The 20,985-nt window shown below is 38.7% G+C and overlaps 1 protein-coding gene across 3 annotated transcripts in view; it reads left to right on the top strand.

Annotated features, from left to right (window-relative positions):
• The window catches only part of LOC121386471 (ubiquitin carboxyl-terminal hydrolase 2-like), a 33,175-nt gene that overhangs the window by 6,135 nt on the left and 6,055 nt on the right, over positions 1-20,985 (top strand). For 2 of the 3 annotated variants that reach the window (XM_041517383.1, XM_041517384.1), the window contains exons 4-10: positions 2,019-2,145; positions 10,859-10,970; positions 13,829-13,948; positions 14,773-14,837; positions 16,812-16,912; positions 17,544-17,636; positions 18,931-19,009. In XM_041517383.1, the coding sequence (XP_041373317.1) occupies positions 2,019-2,145; positions 10,859-10,970; positions 13,829-13,948; positions 14,773-14,837; positions 16,812-16,912; positions 17,544-17,636; positions 18,931-19,009 (697 nt within the window). The remainder of the gene's footprint in view (positions 1-2,018; positions 2,146-10,858; positions 10,971-13,828; positions 13,949-14,772; positions 14,838-16,811; positions 16,913-17,543; positions 17,637-18,930; positions 19,010-20,985) is intronic. The other variant, XM_041517385.1, reaches the window with a different exon arrangement.

The raw sequence follows: 20,985 nt of genomic DNA, 5'->3' as shown, positions 1-20,985 counted from the left end.
TAAACTGAGTTAATTAATGTATGAATTGTGGTATTTTAAAAAATAAACATCAAAATAATGTAGCCTGATAGCAAAGAAATATTTTCCTCAAACGCTAATAGGCATAGAAATATGTTGAGAATGGTCGTCCAGGTTTCCAGGAGGTTACCACATGTGAAGAAAGGCGAGAACGGTACTTAGTTCTCCACAAAACTAAACTAATACTACATACATGTACACAGCATAAATTTATGTTGATCAGTTGAGTGTTATTTAGAAACACATACAGTACCGTATATCTTCGCCTATAAGTTGAAAACAATTTCACACAAAAAATTATTTTTATAACTTTGTGAGTCGACTTATAAGAGGGTAAACAAATTTCAACCAAAAATATTACTGTTTTGGGGATTATTTTACAAGTTTTTTTGTTGAACTATGCCCTGTATTTATACTCAAATATGTTAATTTGACAAATTTATTTTTTATAACCTATTTTTTTGGCATTAGAACAGTATTGGTTATGACAAAAGGTGTGCGATCTCACTCATATGCCAAGACAGTACAGTGTGAACGGTAGTATGATTTAGTATCGTTGTGTCTGTGAAGGGATATTTTATAGTGATAATAATGGAAGTATTTAAATGTGTGATAACCTGTAGGATAGCAGTTGTGTATTTTGTGGTAGCCAGTACGTGGGTTACAAGACACGATGCTCATTTAATCCAAAGCCTGAGTAATCTCGAGTTCCAAACAAAACCATTCAGCTACTCAGTATAGTCTTTTATTAGCAGATCGATATTTAGGAACAAAAAGTGATTTTCTCAAAATATGTTAATGCATGACTTAACAGGGCAGAATACATGTAGGGGGAGGGGGTGCAGTATTTAGCTCAGTCAATTGAGTGCTTGCTTGCATCGCAGGATCGAACCACCTCGGTGGATCCATTCAGTTGATTGGGATTTTTCTTGTTCCAACCAGTGCACCACAAGTGGACAAAGGCCGTGGTTTATGCTTTGCTGTCTGTGTAAAAGTACATACAGGGCTCACGCAACCGGGAAAAATTAGCCCTAACTATGCTCTGACCAGCCTGACTTCACCGTGCTAGTCACCGTAAGGCGAAATGTGTGTCGCCTTTTTGAAAATAGCCATCACTTGCAATGTATACAATCATGGATGAATGGTGAAGAACCTGAGGAACACCTAATCATAGATAATAATGAAGTGTGAATGGCCTGAGAGTTTGAAGAGACACTGGCGCCACAAAATCATGGGAAAGGCTCATAGATAGACTGTCTAGCTCAGACAACACCCATGTTTGGCACAAATAGTTGGAGTAATTATTTAGTTTTACGTAGATTGTCATAATGAATAAATTCAACCTACAAAACAGATATAAAAATTATAAAATAGTGGTTACCTGTCCTACATACCCAGCGGCCACTTAAACTGGATCCCCAAGTCGATAAAGTGTCCGTGTTAAGCAGCCACTAAATTCTTTAAATAAGGTGCAGCAGATAAGCAATGTTCACACCTTTACAAAGTGTTTCATGAACTCCGTGCTGCAGTGTGTGTGTTTTGTTTTCCAGTGTTTCATGAACTCCGTGCTGCAGTGTGTGTGTTTTGTTTTCCAGTGTTTCTTGAACTCCGTGCTGCAGTGTGTGTGTTTTGTTTTCCAGTGTTTCATGAACTCCGTGCTGCAGTGTGTGTGTTTTGTTTTCCAGTGTTTCATGAACTCTGTGCTGCAGTGTGTGTGTTTTGTTTTCCAGTGTTTCTTGAACTCCGTGCTGCAGTGTGTGTGTTTTGTTTTCCAGTGTTTCATGAACTCTGTGCTGCAGTGTGTGTGTTTTGTTTTCCAGTGTTTCTTGAACTCCGTGCTGCAGTGTGTGTGTTTTGTTTTCCAGTGTTTCATGAACTCCGTGCTGCAGTGTGTGTGTTTTGTTTTCCAGTGTTTCATGAACTCTGTGCTGCAGTGTGTGTGTTTTGTTTTCCAGTGTTTCTTGAACTCCGTGCTGCAGTGTGTGTGTTTTGTTTTCCAGTGTTTCATGAACTCCGTGCTCCAGTGTCTGAGTAACACAAAGCCTCTCTTGCTCTACTGTCTGGATGAGGAGTACGACCAGCAGATCAACAGAAGAACCAGCAGTATGCGCGGACAACTCATCAAAGGTTTCTTAGTCGCTTTTATATTAGTTATCTTTCCATGTATTGTCAATATTTATCACATACTGTTACTATTTATCAGAGTGCGGGCAGCCCTCATCAAAGGTTTCTTACTCGTTTTTATATCAGTTGTCAATATTTATCAGAGTGCGGGCAGCCCTCATCAAAGGTTCCTTACTCGTTTTTATATCAGTTGTCAATATTTATCAGAGTGCGGGCAGCCCTCATCAAAGGTTCCTTACTCGTTTTTATATCAGTTGTCAATATTTATCAGAGTGCGGGCAGCCCTCATCAAAGGTTTCTTACTCGTTTTTATATCAGTTGTCAATATTTATCAGAGTGCGGGCAGCCCTCATCAAAGGTTCCTTACTCGTTTTTATATCAGTTGTCAATATTTATCAGAGTGCGGGCAGCCCTCATCAAAGGTTCCTTACTCGTTTTTATATCAGTTGTCAATATTTATCAGAGTGCGGGCAGCTCTCATCAAAGGTTCCTTACTCGTTTTTATATCAGTTGTCAATATTTATCAGAGTGCGGGCAGCCCTCATCAAAGGTTTCTTACTCGTTTTTATATCAGTTGTCAATATTTATCAGAGTGCGGGCAGCCCTCATCAAAGGTTCCTTACTCGTTTTTATATCAGTGGTCAATATTTATCAGAGTGCGGGCAGCCCTCATCAAAGGTTCCTTACTCGTTTTTATATCAGTTGTCAATATTTATCAGAGTGCGGGCAGCCCTCATCAAAGGTTTCTTACTCGTTTTTATATCAGTTGTCAATATTTATCAGAGTGCGGGCAGCCCTCATCAAAGGTTCCTTACTCGTTTTTATATCAGTTGTCAATATTTATCAGAGTGCGGGCAGCCCTCATCAAAGGTTTCTTACTCGTTTTACATTCTATGTTCACGTACTGTAACTGTTTATCAGCAGCCCTTAAAAATTGCGGTTACAATCAGAAGTTGATTCTGCCTTATAAATCCAGTGATGTCATTAAATAGGTCACACTATTTCATTGAAACAGTCATTCAGTTTGTGTGTCAATTACACGTTTTACAATCCACATGAACAGCCAGTTGGTTACGTGGTAAACGGCTACATTCTAAATTGTACAGTGTTAAGTTTTACAATCCACACAAATTGACAGTTGGTTTCGTTGTAAACAGATACATTCTAAATTGTACGGTGTCAACTTTTACGTTAAAAGTTCAGTGGTAAAGTTTCGCATTTAAATCAGTTTGTCACAAACTGTAAGGCCTGGGTCACTGATACTTGGGTTATAGTTGGAACTATGGATGTTCATCACAGTTTATGGTAGCTGACACATGTACATGTAATTCTGTGAAATTCTTGTTTAAAAACTCAAAAGGAGTAAAATATGACATTCAGCTAAATGTTGAGAGCTATAGGACTAAAGTACACAAATGTACACGTACGTGTTACTCATGTAATATAAGAGGAATTGAACCCTAAACACTATTGTCTTCGGTGTGTCATTTTGACAGCTATAGGACTAAATTACACAAATGTACACGTACGTGTTACTCGTGTAATCTACCAGTAAGAGGAATTGAACCCTAAACACTATTGTCTTCGGTGTGTCATTTTGACAGCTATAGGACTAAAGTACACAAATGTACACGTACGTGTTACTCGTGTAATCTACCGGTAAGAGGAATTGAACCCTAAACACTATTGTCTTCGGTGTGTCATTTTGACAGCTATAGGACTAAATTACACAAATGTACACGTACGTGTTACTCGTGTAATCTACCAGTAAGAGGAATTGAACCCTAAACACTATTGTCTTCGGTGATTCATTTTGAGAGCTACAGGTCTAAAGTACACAAATGTACACGTACGTGTTACTCGTGTAATCTACCGGTAAGAGGAATTGAACCCTAAACACTATTGTCTTCGGTGTGTCATTTTGAGAGCTATAGGACTAAAGTACACAAATGTACACGTACGTGTTACTCGTGTAATCTACCGGTAAGAGGAATTGAACGCTAAACACTATTGTCTTCGGTGTGTGATTTTGAGAGCTACAGGACTAAAGTACACAAATGTACATGTACGTGTTACTCGTGTAATCTACCGGTAAGAGGAATTGAACCCTAAACACTATTGTCTTCGGTGTGTGATTTTGAGAGCTATAGGACTAAAGTACACAAATGTACACGTACGTGTTACTCGTGTAATCTACCGGTAAGAGGAATTGAACGCTAAACACTATTGTCTTCGGTGTGTGATTTTGAGAGCTATAGGACTAAAGTACACAAATGTACACGTACGTGTTACTCGTGTAATCTACTGGTAAGAGGAATTGAACCCTAAACACTATTGTCTTCGGTGATTCATTTTGAGAGCTACAGGTCTAAAGTACACAAATGTACACGTACGTGTTACTCGTGTAATCTACTGGTAAGAGGAATTGAACGCTAAACACTATTGTCTTCGGTGTGTGATTTTGAGAGCTATAGGACTAAAGTACACAAATGTACACGTACGTGTTACTCGTGTAATCTACTGGTAAGAGGAATTGAACGCTAAACACTATTGTCTTCGGTGATTCATTTTGAGAGCTACAGGTCTAAAGTACACAAATGTACACGTACGTGTTACTCGTGTAATCTACTGGTAAGAGGAATTGAACGCTAAACACTATTGTCTTCGGTGTGTGATTTTGAGAGCTATAGGACTAAAGTACACAAATGTACACGTACGTGTTACTCGTGTAATCTACTGGTAAGAGGAATTGAACGCTAAACACTATTGTCTTCGGTGATTCATTTTGAGAGCTACAGGTCTAAAGTACACAAATGTACACGTACGTGTTACTCGTGTAATCTACTGGTAAGAGGAATTGAACGCTAAACACTATTGTCTTCGGTGATTCATTTTGAGAGCTACAGGTCTAAAGTACACAAATGTACACGTACGTGTTACTCGTGTAATCTACCTGTAAGAGGAATTGAACCCTAAACACTATTGTCTTCGGTGTGTGATTTTGAGAGCTACAGGTCTGAAGTACACAAATGTACACGTACGTGTTACTCGTGTAATCTACTGGTAAGAGGAATTGAACCCTAAACACTATTGTCTTCGGTGTGTGATTTTGAGAGCTATAGGACTAAAGTACACAAATGTACACGTACGTGTTACTCGTGTAATCTACTGGTAAGAGGAATTGAACCCTAAACACTATTGTCTTCGGTGTGTGATTTTGAGAGCTATAGGACTAAAGTACACAAATGTACACGTACGTGTTACTCGTGTAATCTACTGGTAAGAGGAATTGAACCCTAAACACTATTGTCTTCGGTGTGTGATTTTGAGAGCTATAGGACTAAAGTACACAAATGTACACGTACGTGTTACTCGTGTAATCTACCGGTAAGAGGAATTGAACCCTAAACACTATTGTCTTCGGTGTGTGATTTTGAGAGCTATAGGACTAAAGTACACAAATGTACACGTACGTGTTACTCGTGTAATCTACCGGTAAGAGGAATTGAACCCTAAACACTATTGTCTTCGGTGTGTGATTTTGAGAGCTATAGGACTAAAGTACACAAATGTACACGTACGTGTTACTCGTGTAATCTACTGGTAAGAGGAATTGAACCCTAAACACTATTGTCTTCGGTGTGTGATTTTGAGAGCTATAGGACTAAAGTACACAAATGTACACGTACGTGTTACTCGTGTAATCTACTGGTAAGAGGAATTGAACGCTAAACACTATTGTCTTCGGTGATTCATTTTGAGAGCTACAGGTCTAAAGTACACAAATGTACACGTACGTGTTACTCGTGTAATCTACTGGTAAGAGGAATTGAACGCTAAACACTATTGTCTTCGGTGTGTGATTTTGAGAGCTATAGGACTAAAGTACACAAATGTACACGTACGTGTTACTCGTGTAATCTACTGGTAAGAGGAATTGAACGCTAAACACTATTGTCTTCGGTGATTCATTTTGAGAGCTACAGGTCTAAAGTACACAAATGTACACGTACGTGTTACTCGTGTAATCTACCGGTAAGAGGAATTGAACCCTAAACACTATTGTCTTCGGTGTGTGATTTTGAGAGCTATAGGACTAAAGTACACAAATGTACACGTACGTGTTACTCGTGTAATCTACCGGTAAGAGGAATTGAACGCTAAACACTATTGTCTTCGGTGTGTGATTTTGAGAGCTATAGGACTAAAGTACACAAATGTACACGTACGTGTTACTCGTGTAATCTACTGGTAAGAGGAATTGAACGCTAAACACTATTGTCTTCGGTGATTCATTTTGAGAGCTACAGGTCTAAAGTACACAAATGTACACGTACGTGTTACTCGTGTAATCTACTGGTAAGAGGAATTGAACGCTAAACATTATTGTCTTCGGTGATTCATTTTGAGAGCTACAGGTCTAAAGTACACAAATGTACACGTACGTGTTACTCGTGTAATCTACCTGTAAGAGGAATTGAACCCTAAACACTATTGTCTTCGGTGTGTGATTTTGAGAGCTACAGGTCTGAAGTACACAAATGTACACGTACGTGTTACTCGTGTAATCTACTGGTAAGAGGAATTGAACCCTAAACACTATTGTCTTCGGTGTGTGATTTTGAGAGCTATAGGACTAAAGTACACAAATGTACACGTACGTGTTACTCGTGTAATCTACCGGTAAGAGGAATTGAACCCTAAACACTATTGTCTTCGGTGTGTGATTTTGAGAGCTATAGGACTAAAGTACACAAATGTACACGTACGTGTTACTCGTGTAATCTACTGGTAAGAGGAATTGAACCCTAAACACTATTGTCTTCGGTGTGTGATTTTGAGAGCTATAGGACTAAAGTACACAAATGTACACGTACGTGTTACTCGTGTAATCTACCGGTAAGAGGAATTGAACCCTAAACACTATTGTCTTCGGTGTGTGATTTTGAGAGCTATAGGACTAAAGTACACAAATGTACACGTACGTGTTACTCGTGTAATCTACCGGTAAGAGGAATTGAACCCTAAACACTATTGTCTTCGGTGATTCATTTTGAGAGCTACAGGTCTAAAGTACACAAATGTACACGTACGTGTTACTCGTGTAATCTACTGGTAAGAGGAATTGAACCCTAAACACTATTGTCTTCGGTGTGTGATTTTGAGAGCTATAGGACTAAAGTACACAAATGTACACGTACGTGTTACTCGTGTAATCTACCGGTAAGAGGAATTGAACGCTAAACACTATTGTCTTCGGTGTGTGATTTTGAGAGCTATAGGACTAAAGTACACAAATGTACACGTACGTGTTACTCGTGTAATCTACCGGTAAGAGGAATTGAACGCTAAACACTATTGTCTTTGGTGATTCATTTTGAGAGCTACAGGTCTAAAGTACACAAATGTACACGTACGTGTTACTCGTGTAATCTACTGGTAAGAGGAATTGAACCCTAAACACTATTGTCTTCGGTGATTCATTTTGAGAGCTATAGGACTAAAGTACACAAATGTACACGTACGTGTTACTCGTGTAATCTACCGGTAAGAGGAATTGAACCCTAAACACTATTGTCTTCGGTGATTCATTTTGAGAGCTACAGGTCTAAAGTACACAAATGTACACGTACGTGTTACTCGTGTAATCTACCGGTAAGAGGAATTGAACGCTAAACACTATTGTCTTCGGTGTGTGATTTTGAGAGCTATAGGACTAAAGTACACAAATGTACACGTACGTGTTACTCGTGTAATCTACCGGTAAGAGGAATTGAACCCTAAACACTATTGTCTTCGGTGATTCATTTTGAGAGCTACAGGTCTAAAGTACACAAATGTACACGTACGTGTTACTCGTGTAATCTACTGGTAAGAGGAATTGAACGCTAAACACTATTGTCTTCGGTGTGTGATTTTGAGAGCTATAGGACTAAAGTACACAAATGTACACGTACGTGTTACTCATGTAATCTACCAGTAAGAGGAATTGAACGCTAAACACTATTGTCTTCGGTGTGTGATTTTGAGAGCTATAGGACTAAAGTACACAAATGTACACGTACGTGTTACTCGTGTAATCTACCGGTAAGAGGAATTGAACGCTAAACACTATTGTCTTCGGTGATTCATTTTGAGAGCTACAGGTCTAAAGTACACAAATGTACACGTACGTGTTACTCGTGTAATCTACTGGTAAGAGGAATTGAACCCTAAACACTATTGTCTTCGGTGATTCATTTTGAGAGCTACAGGTCTAAAGTACACAAATGTACACGTACGTGTTACTCGTGTAATCTACCTGTAAGAGGAATTGAACCCTAAACACTATTGTCTTCGGTGTGTGATTTTGAGAGCTATAGGACTAAAGTACACAAATGTACACGTACGTGTTACTCGTGTAATCTACCGGTAAGAGGAATTGAACCCTAAACACTATTGTCTTCGGTGTGTAATTTTGAGAGCTATAGGACTAAAGTACACAAATGTACACGTACGTGTTACTCGTGTAATCTACCGGTAAGAGGAATTGAACCCTAAACACTATTGTCTTCGGTGTGATTTTGAGAGCTATAGGACTAAAGTACACAAATGTACACGTACGTGTTACTCGTGTAATCTACCGGTAAGAGGAATTGAACCCTAAACACTATTGTCTTCGGTGTGTCATTTTGAGAGCTATAGGACTAAAGTACACAAATGTACACGTACGTGTTACTCGTGTAATCTACCGGTAAGAGGAATTGAACCCTAAACACTATTGTCTTCGGTGTGTGATTTTGAGAGCTATAGGACTAAAGTACACAAATGTACACGTACGTGTTACTCGTGTAATCTACCGGTAAGAGGAATTGAACCCTAAACACTATTGTCTTCGGTGATTCATTTTGAGAGCTACAGGTCTAAAGTACACAAATGTACACTTACGTGTTACTCGTGTAATCTACCGGTAAGAGGAATTGAACGCTAAACACTATTGTCTTCGGTGTGTCATTTTGAGAGCTATAGGACTAAAGTACACAAATGTACACGTACGTGTTACTCGTGTAATCTACCAGTAAGAGGAATTGAACGCTAAACACTATTGTCTTCGGTGTGTCATTTTGAGAGCTATAGGTCTAAAGTACACAAATGTACACGTACGTGTTACTCGTGTAATCTACCGGTAAGAGGAATTGAACCCTAAACACTATTGTCTTCGGTGATTCATTTTGAGAGCTACAGGTCTAAAGTACACAAATGTACACGTACGTGTTACTCGTGTAATCTACTGGTAAGAGGAATTGAACGCTAAACACTATTGTCTTCGGTGTGTGATTTTGAGAGCTATAGGACTAAAGTACACAAATGTACACGTACGTGTTACTCATGTAATCTACCAGTAAGAGGAATTGAACGCTAAACACTATTGTCTTCGGTGTGTGATTTTGAGAGCTATAGGACTAAAGTACACAAATGTACACGTACATGTTACTCGTGTAATCTACCGGTAAGAGGAATTGAACGCTAAACACTATTGTCTTCGGTGATTCATTTTGAGAGCTACAGGTCTAAAGTACACAAATGTACACGTACGTGTTACTCGTGTAATGTACTGGTAAGAGGAATTGAACCCTAAACACTATTGTCTTCGGTGATTCATTTTGAGAGCTATAGGACTAAAGTACACAAATGTACACGTACGTGTTACTCGTGTAATCTACCGGTAAGAGGAATTGAACCCTAAACACTATTGTCTTCGGTGTGTGATTTTGAGGAGAGTCCGGGAGCCCAAGTCTCGCACAAATCATATAGGACTCTTTAGCTTGGCTAGCATACGAGCCTGCATATGGCTCGTAAATATTATTTGTACAAATTACCTTGATTCTTCGAAATGACATAGTCGACATATACCTTAAAATCCTGGGAAACCTCAGTCTTGAATAGCAATCTTTTCCATGGTTTCATGCAAAACATTTAGTGTATCTTCTGTTCAACTGAAGATGCACAGCAGGGCTCTCTGGGTTGGTGGTGGGCTCTCAAGATTTGCAAACAGGGAGTCCTTATGACAATTAAATTTGTTAAACCAAAATCGCACACTGGTCTTGAATAATAAATGATATTGATTTTATATTAACCTTCCGTACATTAAGTAATTTCTTAGATTTAATGTCATTTAGATTTCCAACATTGGCATAGCTATAATTTTATATTGGGGAGGGGGCAGTGATTGAAATAAGCAGAAATTTTCACTAGTCCACGTACCGGACAAATATATCTAGAAATCTACTTGTCCACCAATACTTTCACTTGTCCAAATAAGTTGTTACCTTTATTCAAGTGAAAATTAAGGACATTAGTTTTGATTATTCAAAATGAAACTGCATTGAACATTTTCACTTGTCCACTGGACAACCATTGAGGTATATTTTGCATGTCCACTGTGGGGACACCTTCACTGTCTATACATCATGTTATACATATGAAAGGTGTTTGCTAAACAACTATGATTGATGGGAGGGAGGGAGGGGCGGGCATTCCGATGATTAATTAATCAGCTAGTGTGTTCTAGTACTTGGTGCCTTTAAATAAAACCTTGTTATAGTGACATGTTGACATGTTATCTTTTAAAAACTTCACTGGTCAATTATGTCATCGATTACAATGTCATCTGTTTGTAGTTTTACCAACGTCACTATAGATATTTTATCATAGTCTGTTTTATAATTCTTTACAGCTTTTAGCAAGCTGTTGCGTTCTTTGTGGAAGGATTCTAACGACATGTTCGTCACTCCTAACTCGTTCAAGACGGAAGTCCAGAGATTTGCTCCTCGTTTCATGGGTTACCAGTAAGTACAATAATTGGATTTATTACATATCTATTCAATCTTACTAATAGTGATAAAGACATTTTCAAACCATGTGATAAAAATATCTTGTATCACACATATGTGCGATCTGGACAGGAACTTTTAAATGGGGAATTCCCTTTTTATTTTTACTGGAGTTAGCGCTGTTGTGTTACTGATGTCATATGTGATTTACAAATTATATTACGTCGCATCATATTTGAAACATTACACAAGGCCGCCGCAGTGTATGATCCTTAACGTTAAGCAAATCCATGAATCATAGATTTAACAAAGTGTTGTTATGATGTTAAATCAATTTTTTTTTTGGTAAAACATAAAGGAAGGTATGTAATAAATATAGAATTTCACACATACGTTGTCTTTGCTTTCTATTTATTGCACTCGTTTATTTTGTACAAGAACATACTACGAGACCATGTAGTGGTCTCGTGGTATATATATTTATTGCACTCATTTATTTTGTACAAGAACATACCACGAGACCGTGTAGTGGTCTTGTGGTATATATCTTCTTGCACAAAATAAACTTGTGCAATAAATAAGAAGTGAAAACAACGTATGTGAAGTTCTGGATATTTATAGCTTGCAGGGTTTCTAGATTATGCTAGCCCCACTCCCAAATAAGTTAAGAACTGCAGTGGTTACTGATACCTAGCTGAGCCCGTGCTCATAGATTTGTATTTCAGAGTTTAAACTAAAATCTTTTATAATGTCACATGCATGCATTTTGTATGGCATTGCCATGATGTTAAAGTTTGAATCTGAGGCCTAATTCACTAAAGTCTCGCAACTTTGCGATCTCGCAGTGCAGTGCTAAAAGACTTACAAAGAGGATGCTTTGTTGTCTAGCAGAGCCTAAGAGACTTTTGAGAATTGGGCCCCAGGGCCCCATTCCACGAAGAGATCTTAGTCCCTAAGATCTACTTAAGTGCATAGGGTAGCTATGCGCTTGCGGTAATCTTAGTCCTAAGATCTACTTAAGTGCATAGGGTAGCTACGCGCTTGCGGTAATCTTAGTCCTAAGATCTACTTAAGTGCATAGGGTAGCTACGCGCTTGCGGTAATCTTAGTCCTAAGATCTACTTAAGTGCATAGGGTAGCTACGCGCTTGCGGTAATCTTAGGGCTAAGATCTACTTAAGTGCATAGGGTAGCTACGCGCTTGCGGTAATCTTAGCCCTAAGATCTACTTAAGTGCATAGGGTAGCTACGCGCTTGCGGTAATCTTAGGGCTAAGATCTACTTAAGTGCATAGGGTAGCTACGCGCTTGCGGTAATCTTAGCCCTAAGATCTACTTAAGTGCATAGGGTAGCTACGCGCTTGCGGTAATCTTAGCCCTAAGATCTACTTAAGTGCATAGGGTAGCTACGCGCTTGCGGTAATCTTAGCCCTAAGATCTACTTAAGTGCATAGGGTAGCTACGCGCTTGCGGTAATCTTAGCCCTAAGATCTACTTAAGTGCATAGGGTAGCTACGCGCTTGCGGTAATCTTAGCCCTAAGATCTACTTAAGTGCATAGGGTAGCTACGCGCTTGCGGTAATCTTAGCCCTAAGATCTACTTAAGTGCATAGGGTAGCTACGCGCTTGCGGTAATCTTAGCCCTAAGATCTACTTAAGTGCATAGGGTAGCTACGCGCTTGCGGTAATCTTAGCCCTAAGATCTACTTAAGTGCATAGGGTAGCTATGCGCTTACGGTAATGTTAGGGCTAAGATCGCTTCGTGGAATGGGGCCCTGCATGGTCTGTAAATGTTTACAACTTTTATACGCACGAGGCCAGGAGGTTACCACATGTCAGTAAAGTCTTGAATGTTACTTTGTCCTCTGCAAGATGTTTTGAACGAAAACACCACCACTTAAGTTTTAATCAGTTATATACAGTGTCACATGCTAGTAAAACGCAGAGGCTCAGAATTAGTACCATCACAGACAGCAATTGTGGTCGCTGCGAGATGAAATGTTGTAGGTCAGGGATTTTACAGATGGTAGCTAGTTTGTCGTCGATGGATAACGGATAATTTTGTGTTTTTAAGTTTGTATTTATTTGTTGTAAATATTATATATTACTGCTGGTGGTTTTAATAAATATATAAACATAATATTTTCATATACCTGTATTTACCATTTGTGACACCCAACAGCCGATGTGTATTTTTGTGCTGGGGTGTCGTTAAACATTCATTTATCATTATCATCATAATTACTGCTGTTACGGATTTAAGCTGTTGCTCGTCAAATCTCCACATACGAATTAAAGTTGAATTTGTAGAATATATTGCATTACTAATTCGCCACAATGCTAATTTGAACTTTATGGATCTGTCTATTGATGTACTGCCATTTTTTGCCTTTCGGTTAAATGAGCCACACATGCACATATAGATGAGCATTTTGCCTGTGGACCGGCCTCGGTGGCAGCTAGGCCATCGGTCTACAGGCTGGTAGGTACTGGGTTCGGATCCCAGTCGAGGCATGGGATTTTTAATCCAGATACCGACTCCAAACCCTGAGTGAGTGCTCCGCAAGGCTCAATGGGTAGGTGTAAACCACTTACACCGACCAGTGATCCATAACTGGTTTAACAAAGGCCATGGTTTGTGCTATCCTGCCTGTGGGAAGTGCAAATAAAAGATCCCTTGCTGCTAATCGGAAGAGTAGCCCATGTAGTGGCGACAGCGGGTTTCCTCTCAAAATCTGTGTGGTCCTTAACCATATGTCTGACGCCATATAACCGTAAATAAAATGTGTTATTTGTGTTACAGACTGCAGGATTCCCAGGAGTTCCTGCGATATCTGTTAGAAGTTCTGTTTATTGTGGTTTATTTGTGTTACAGACAGCAGGATTCCCAGGAGTTCCTGCGGTATCTGTTAGAAGGTCTGCACGAGGATGTGAACCAGGTCCAAGAGAAACCCAAACCAGTCACGCTGGAGGATGAAAAACTGGAAAATAAAAGGTAGTTCTTTTCAACAGAGTAGACACACACATGCAGACAGACAGACAGACAGACAAACAGACAGACACACACTCTCATACAAACACACAGACACACAGTCACACATAGACACAGTCACACACACACACACATATAGTCGCACACACAGACCACCACCACCCCCACCCCCAGCTGGCTTAATTTACTGCACCCATTCCTGTATGTATAGTCCGTCCCACAAGGAACGCCTTTTCTCATACTATGAAATTTACTACAAGTTATTTATTTCTGAGCCGATTGCTTTCTAAGTTGCACATAAAAATAGTATTTGTTTGTTATTTCCAAAACACTTTTACTTTTCTTGTTACATGAAACCAAATTGAAATGTAAAAAACACAAAAACCATTGGAAGATGGGACGGACTGTAGCTCAGGACTAGCTCAGTAAATGTGCTTGCCGGAGGTGTTTGAGTCATACGATCATACACTGTTGTCAGACCCACAAATGTATCGTGGATAGTGGTGAATGCTACTGATAACAGTAAATCATGTGGCTTCGTTTGTTGTACATTATTATTTTCTTTTTAACATCATCTGTCCTCAAACTAGTGCATATTCCCTTACGTTCGAACCAAAACAGCGAAGGAAAAAGAAGGAAGTTACAGTGAAGTGACCAGAACAAGAGGGAGCATTCAGTAGAATAATTTTAGGCCATCCCATTGGCTTTTGGGATGTTCGAACCAGACTACTACCCGTAGGGGAATATGCACTGCTTTGAGGACAGGCGATGTATCTATAAAAGAGAAAACATCTCAACTTTTCTTCATTTTTAAACACTGTTTCTAGTGATGAAGAAAAGGCGGCCCTGTACTGGAAGACCTACCTGCGGTTTGATAACAGCAAGATAGTTGGTAAGTCTGTTACTGTTACGGTTTGATAACAGCAAGATAGTTGCTACGTCTGTTACTGTTACGGTTTGATGACAGCAAGATAGTTGCTAAGTCTGTTACTGTTACGGTTTGATGACAGCAAGATAGTTGGTAAGTCTGTTACTGTTACGGTTTGATGACAGCAAGATAGTTGCTAAGTCTGTTACTGTTACGGTTTGATGACAGCAAGATAGTTGGTAAGTCTGTTACTGTTACGGTTTGATGACAGCAAGATAGTTGGTAAGCCTGTTACTGTTACGGTTTGATGACAGCAAGATAGTTGGTAAGCCTGTTACTGTTACGGTTTGATGACAGCAAGATAGTTGGTAAGCCTGTTACTGTTACGGTTTGATGACAGCAAGATAGTTGGTAAGCCTGTTACTGTTACGGTTTGATGACAGCAAGATAGTTGGTAAGCCTGTTACTGTTACGGTTTGATGACAGCAAGATAGTTGGTAAGTCTGTTACTGTTACGTTTTGATGACAGCAAGATAGTTGGTAAGCCTGTTACTGTTACGGTTTGATGACAGCAAGATAGTTGGTAAGCCTGTTACGGTTTGATGACAGCAAGATAGTTGGTAAGCCTGTTACTGTTACGGTTTGATGACAGCAAGATAGTTGGTAAGTCTGTTACTGTTACGTTTTGATGACAGCAAGATAGTTGGTAAGCCTGTTACTGTTACGGTTTGATGACAGCAAGATAGTTGGTAAGCCTGTTACGGTTTGATGACAGCAAGATAGTTGGTAAGCCTGTTACTGTTACGGTTTGATGACAGCAAGATAGTTGGTAAGCCTGTTACTGTTACGGTTTGATGGCAGCAAGATAGTTGGTAAGTCTGTTACTGTTACGGTTTGATAACAGCAAGATAGTTGGTAAGCCTGTTACTGTTACGGTTTGATAACAGCAAGATAGTTGGTAAGCCTGTTACTGTTACGGTTTGATAACAGCAAGATAGTTGGTAAGTCTGTTACTGTTACGGTTTGATGACAGCAAGATAGTTGCTACGTCTGTTACTGTTACGGTTTGATGACAGCAAGATAGTTGGTAAGCCTGTTACTGTTACGGTTTGATGACAGCAAGATAGTTGGTAAGTCTGTTACTGTTACGGTTTGATGACAGCAAGATAGTTGGTAAGTCTGTAACTGTTACGGTTTGATGACAGCAAGATAGTTGGTAAGTCTGTTACTGTTACGGTTTGATGACAGCAAGATAGTTGGTAAGCCTGTTACTGTTACGGTTTGATGACAGCAAGATAGTTGGTAAGCCTGTTACTGTTACGGTTTGATGACAGCAAGATAGTTGGTAAGCCTGTTACTGTTACGGTTTGATCACAGCAAGATAGTTGGTAAGTCTGTTACTGTTACGGTTTGATCACAGCAAGATAGTTGGTAAGTCTGTTACTGTTACAAACCTGTGAACGTTTCAAGAACATAATTAATATATGCTCACCTTTTAATATGTTTAAAAGTGCATTGCAGTGAGCGTATTAATTGTATTTGGACTGCAGCTGGTTTATATCCTACAAACATGTGGCAAGTCCCCTCATGTGTAATAAAGCACCAATTTACATAAACTATGAATATGGTCTTAGTATTTTATATTTTATAGGCTTGCCAGAGGTGCATGTATCACAGTATCAAACCACATCGGTGGATCCATTGAAATGATTGTTTTTTTTCTCATTCCAACCAGTGCACCACAACTGGTCAAAGGCTGTGGTATGTGCTTTCCTGTCTGTGGAAAAGTGTATATAAAAGACCCTTGATGCTAATGGGAAAATGTAGCAGGTTTCCTCTGATGACTGTGAGTCAGATTTACCAAATATTTGACATCCAATAGCGGATGATAAATTAATCATTGGTCTAGTGGTGTTGTTAAACAAACCAAATTAACTTTAATATTTTATAGGATCTCAGATGTTGAATATTTATCGTGACAAGTGTCTGTTCTTTCAGATATATTTGTGGGTCAGTTGAAAAGTGAACTGAAGTTTGAATGCGGTCATACATCTGTGACCTTTGACCCTTTCTGGGACCTGTCACTCCCCCTACCAAAGGTAAGAAATCGTTAGATTCTAGCACAGGGGCTCATAGTGAAATGTGTTTTATTAAGACGACAAACACGTAATCCCAGGAAAATAAAGGATTTCACAGTACATATATATTGTGTGTGTTTTCGGTTACACATCTAACACTAATTTTAACCTGTCAACCTTTATCTTTTTAAGAACGATCTCCAAGAAACTTATACAAAATATTCTTTCGGAATCCTTTCGTCACAATTTGTATCCAAAATATCTGAAGCATCCTATTGTCTTCTTCTTCAGGGGACCATCATTGGGCCCATTAAGTTATTTCTCGTTCCAGCCAGTGCACCACGAATGGTATATCAAAGGCCATGGTATGTGCTTTCCTGCCTGTCGGATGGCACATATAAAAGATCCCTTGCTACTAATTGAATAATGTAGCAGGTTTCCTCTGTAAGACTGTATGTCAAGAAATGTTTGACATCCAGTAGCCGATGATAAAAAAAATCAATGTGCTCTAGTGGTGTCATTAAACAAAACGAACCTTTCATCAGAAGATGTCTATGTATTGTCTATCTTTTCTTAGGTTTAGCCGATTAATATACAAATTTCTTTCCAGTTACCTGCACAGAATAATGTTATCTTCCTTTTTACATTGTAGCACTTTCTTTTTCAGCGTACTGGTCAAACGCACATAGAAGACTGCCTGAAACTGTTCATGCGGAAAGAAAAACTCGAGTCTGATGAACGTCCCGTGAGTTAAATATACAAGTACAGGGCTCGAAATTCTCATTGTCCAGCATCTGTACTGAGTACACATTTCCACCATGACTGTTTCTCCCCATCCCAACCAGTTTCCGATGTTAATCTAAGGCCATGATATGTACTGTCCTATCTGTGGAATTGACCATTTCAAACAATTTCATGATACTAATAGAACAATGTAGTTGATGAATCCATTGTGCTATTTTTAATCCCAGCGAGTGCTCTGCAACTGGTGTAACAAAGACTGTGATATAACTAGTTTATGACGTTGGATATCGCCTTTAAAAATTAAGTGGAAAAGCTATTATTTCTATTGTTTCAGCTACATTGTACGATGATGACCTAGAGGTCAAATGAGCCATTTTGTAATGTAGCTATGCGTGTGACGTCATATGAGTGACGTCAAAAGTCATAATTTGCTAGTATATGTTTATGACTTTGCTTTAATTGGTCATCATAATATGCCAATAGAAACGGTTGTTGCAGGATAGATACTGTAATGTCTGTGGGATGGTTCATGTATAAAATCCCTTATCCGTGTACCTAATTGAGATAGAATGCAATCCATGGAGTTCCGGTGGCGTGTTTTCTCATAATCAATGTGGTCTGTATTCATATGTCCATTGCCATATAACTGTAAATGAAAAATGTGTTGAGTTCATCATTAAATAAAATATTTATTTTTTTCTATATTGGGTTTCTGAGAACATTTTGTTTTTGGGGGATTTTGATTAGCGATATTTCTAGTCAGCGATTTTGATTAGCAATATTTCTAGTCAGCGATTTTGATTAACGATATTTCTAGTCAGCAATTTTGATTAGCGATATTTCCAGTCAGCGATTTTGATTAGCGGTATTTCTAGTCAGAGATTTTGATTATAAGCAACATTTCTAGTTAGTGATTTATTTATTAGCAATATTTCTAGTCAATTGAAAATTGATTAACAGTTACTGTCTAATGTTTTAAAATTGTGTTGCGATCTCTGACATTTGCATAGAAAATCACGACAAGATACTGCACACAAAGTGTTACATGGCAGGGCAATTAAGCTCTGGGTGAGCAAAACATTTCACCAAATTATCTATTAAACTTCAAAAATTGCAGCAATCGACAGGTGGCTTCTTTAAAGAAAGTTAATTATTACATGAAATTATTTGGCCAAATAAAAATTCGCCAAATGCTGTCAAATTTCGCAACTGGTGGATTTGGCGAGTGCCAGAAATAGCCTTGCATGGGTTTAATTAATAACAGTCGTAACTTTTCATTCGTGTCTTCGTTTCAGACATGCTACAAGTGCAAGCAGAGAAAGCCGTGTTCGAAAGGTTTTTCCATCCAGAAGTTTCCGCAGATTCTCGTTCTTCGTATCCTTTATTACTCGCATACAGTCTGAAAGATTTTCTCTAATCTACTATGAAAACATTAGAATATATTTGTTAACCTTAGAATATATATTTGTTAACATTAGAATATATTCGTTAACTTAGAATATATTCGTTAACTTAGAATATATTTCATTCATGTTAGAATATATTCGTTAATGTTAGGATATATTCGTTAACGTTAGAATATATTCGTTAACATTAGAATATATTAATTTATCATATATTATCTAGCATATCCACAGGGATGTGATTGTTCAGCTTTTTATCTAATTTCAACTTTTTGGTTTTTATTGAAATAATTTTCACAAAGTGGGCTGGATTTGATTGGAATTAAATGCTAAAAAATGGCCTTATGTACATGTAGGTATTGTAGAGAGATTTCTGCTTTTAAAAGATATTTTCAGCTTTCATTTTAAAATAGGTATCACATCACTGTATCCAGTGTACATATGTAATCAAAGTATGTGATATTTTTCAGATCACATACTTTCAGAATTTGATAACTTGGAACATTAGATGTCAATTAATCGAGGTCACGGCACTAGGTTTATTGACATTTAAACTAACATACTACGTACAGTGACACTCCATAACTGACGTATGCATTCATAGCCATCAAGCGGCGGAATGTAGCACAGTGGTAAAGCACTCGCTGGTATATTAAAGGTTGTGGTCTGTGGGATGGTGCATATAAAAGAACCCTTGTTAGTAATGGAAAAGGCGTGCACTACAACAGCTTGTTCTGAATGTGCACGTAAAACCCTATGACCTGACCTAATGGAAAAGGCGTGCACTACAACAGCTTGTTCTGAATGTGCACGTAAAACCCTATGACCTGACCTAATGGAGAAGGCGTGCACTACAACAGCTTGTTCTGAATGTGCACGTAAAACCCTATGACCTGACCTAATGGACAAGGCGTGCACTACAACAGCTTGTTCTGAATGTGCACGTAAAACCCTATGACCTGACCTGATGGAAAAGGCGTGCACTACAACAGCTTGTTCTGAATGTGCACGTAAAACCCTATGACCTGACCTAATGGAGAAGGCGTGCACTACAACAGCTTGTTCTGAATGTGCACGTAAAACCCTATGACCTGACCTAATGGAGAAGGCGTGCACTACAACAGCTTGTTCTGAATGTGCACGTAAAACCCTATGACCTGACCTAATGGAAAAGGCGTGCACTACAACAGCTTGTTCTGAATGTGCATGTAAAACCCTATGACCTGACCTGATGGAAAAGGCGTGCACTACAACAGCTTGTTCTGAATGTGCACGTGAAACCCTATGACCTGACCTAATGGAAAAGGTGTGCACTACAACAGCTTGTTCTGAATGTGCACATAAAACCCTATGACCTGACCTGATGGAAAAGGCGTGCACTACAACAGCTTGTTCTGAATGTGCACGTAAAACCCTATGACATGGCCTGACCTAATGAAAAAATTTACTTGGATTTTCTTTCTAAGACTATATGTCGAAATATCCAAAGGTTTGACATCCAATAGCTGATCATTAATAAATCAGTGTGCTCCAGTGGTGTCATTAAACAGAAACAAACTTTTAACGCTTACAGTCTTAAACATTTTCTATAATTTAAAATGAAAAGATTAGTATATATTCGTTAACATTAGAATATATTAATTTATATGGTGTAAACAAAATAAAATGGCAATGGATACCTCCATATTTATCACTTCAGGCGTTTTTGTGTGGGAGAGATCTAGACTGTTTGGGCGTTGAGATATGCTCCCCACCCCCAAAAAAAACATGTATTGGAAAAAAAGAAGAAAATTTGATTGAGCCTGTACGTAACATAGAAGTGGCTATCTACCATATTTTTCGGCCTATAAGCTGCTACTATTTTTTACGGTGAATTGCAAGGTGTGCTTTATTATGAATTTTAAGGTAACCACTGTGCGTATAAACTGCACCTTTCTTTTTCTCATT

This window comes from Gigantopelta aegis, chromosome 12, assembly GCF_016097555.1.
Source record: "Gigantopelta aegis isolate Gae_Host chromosome 12, Gae_host_genome, whole genome shotgun sequence".
In the NCBI taxonomy this organism is placed as follows: domain Eukaryota; kingdom Metazoa; phylum Mollusca; class Gastropoda; order Neomphalida; family Peltospiridae; genus Gigantopelta; species Gigantopelta aegis.
The sequence above is the reverse complement of the archived record's forward strand: the minus strand, read 5'-3'. Positions and strand labels throughout refer to the sequence as shown.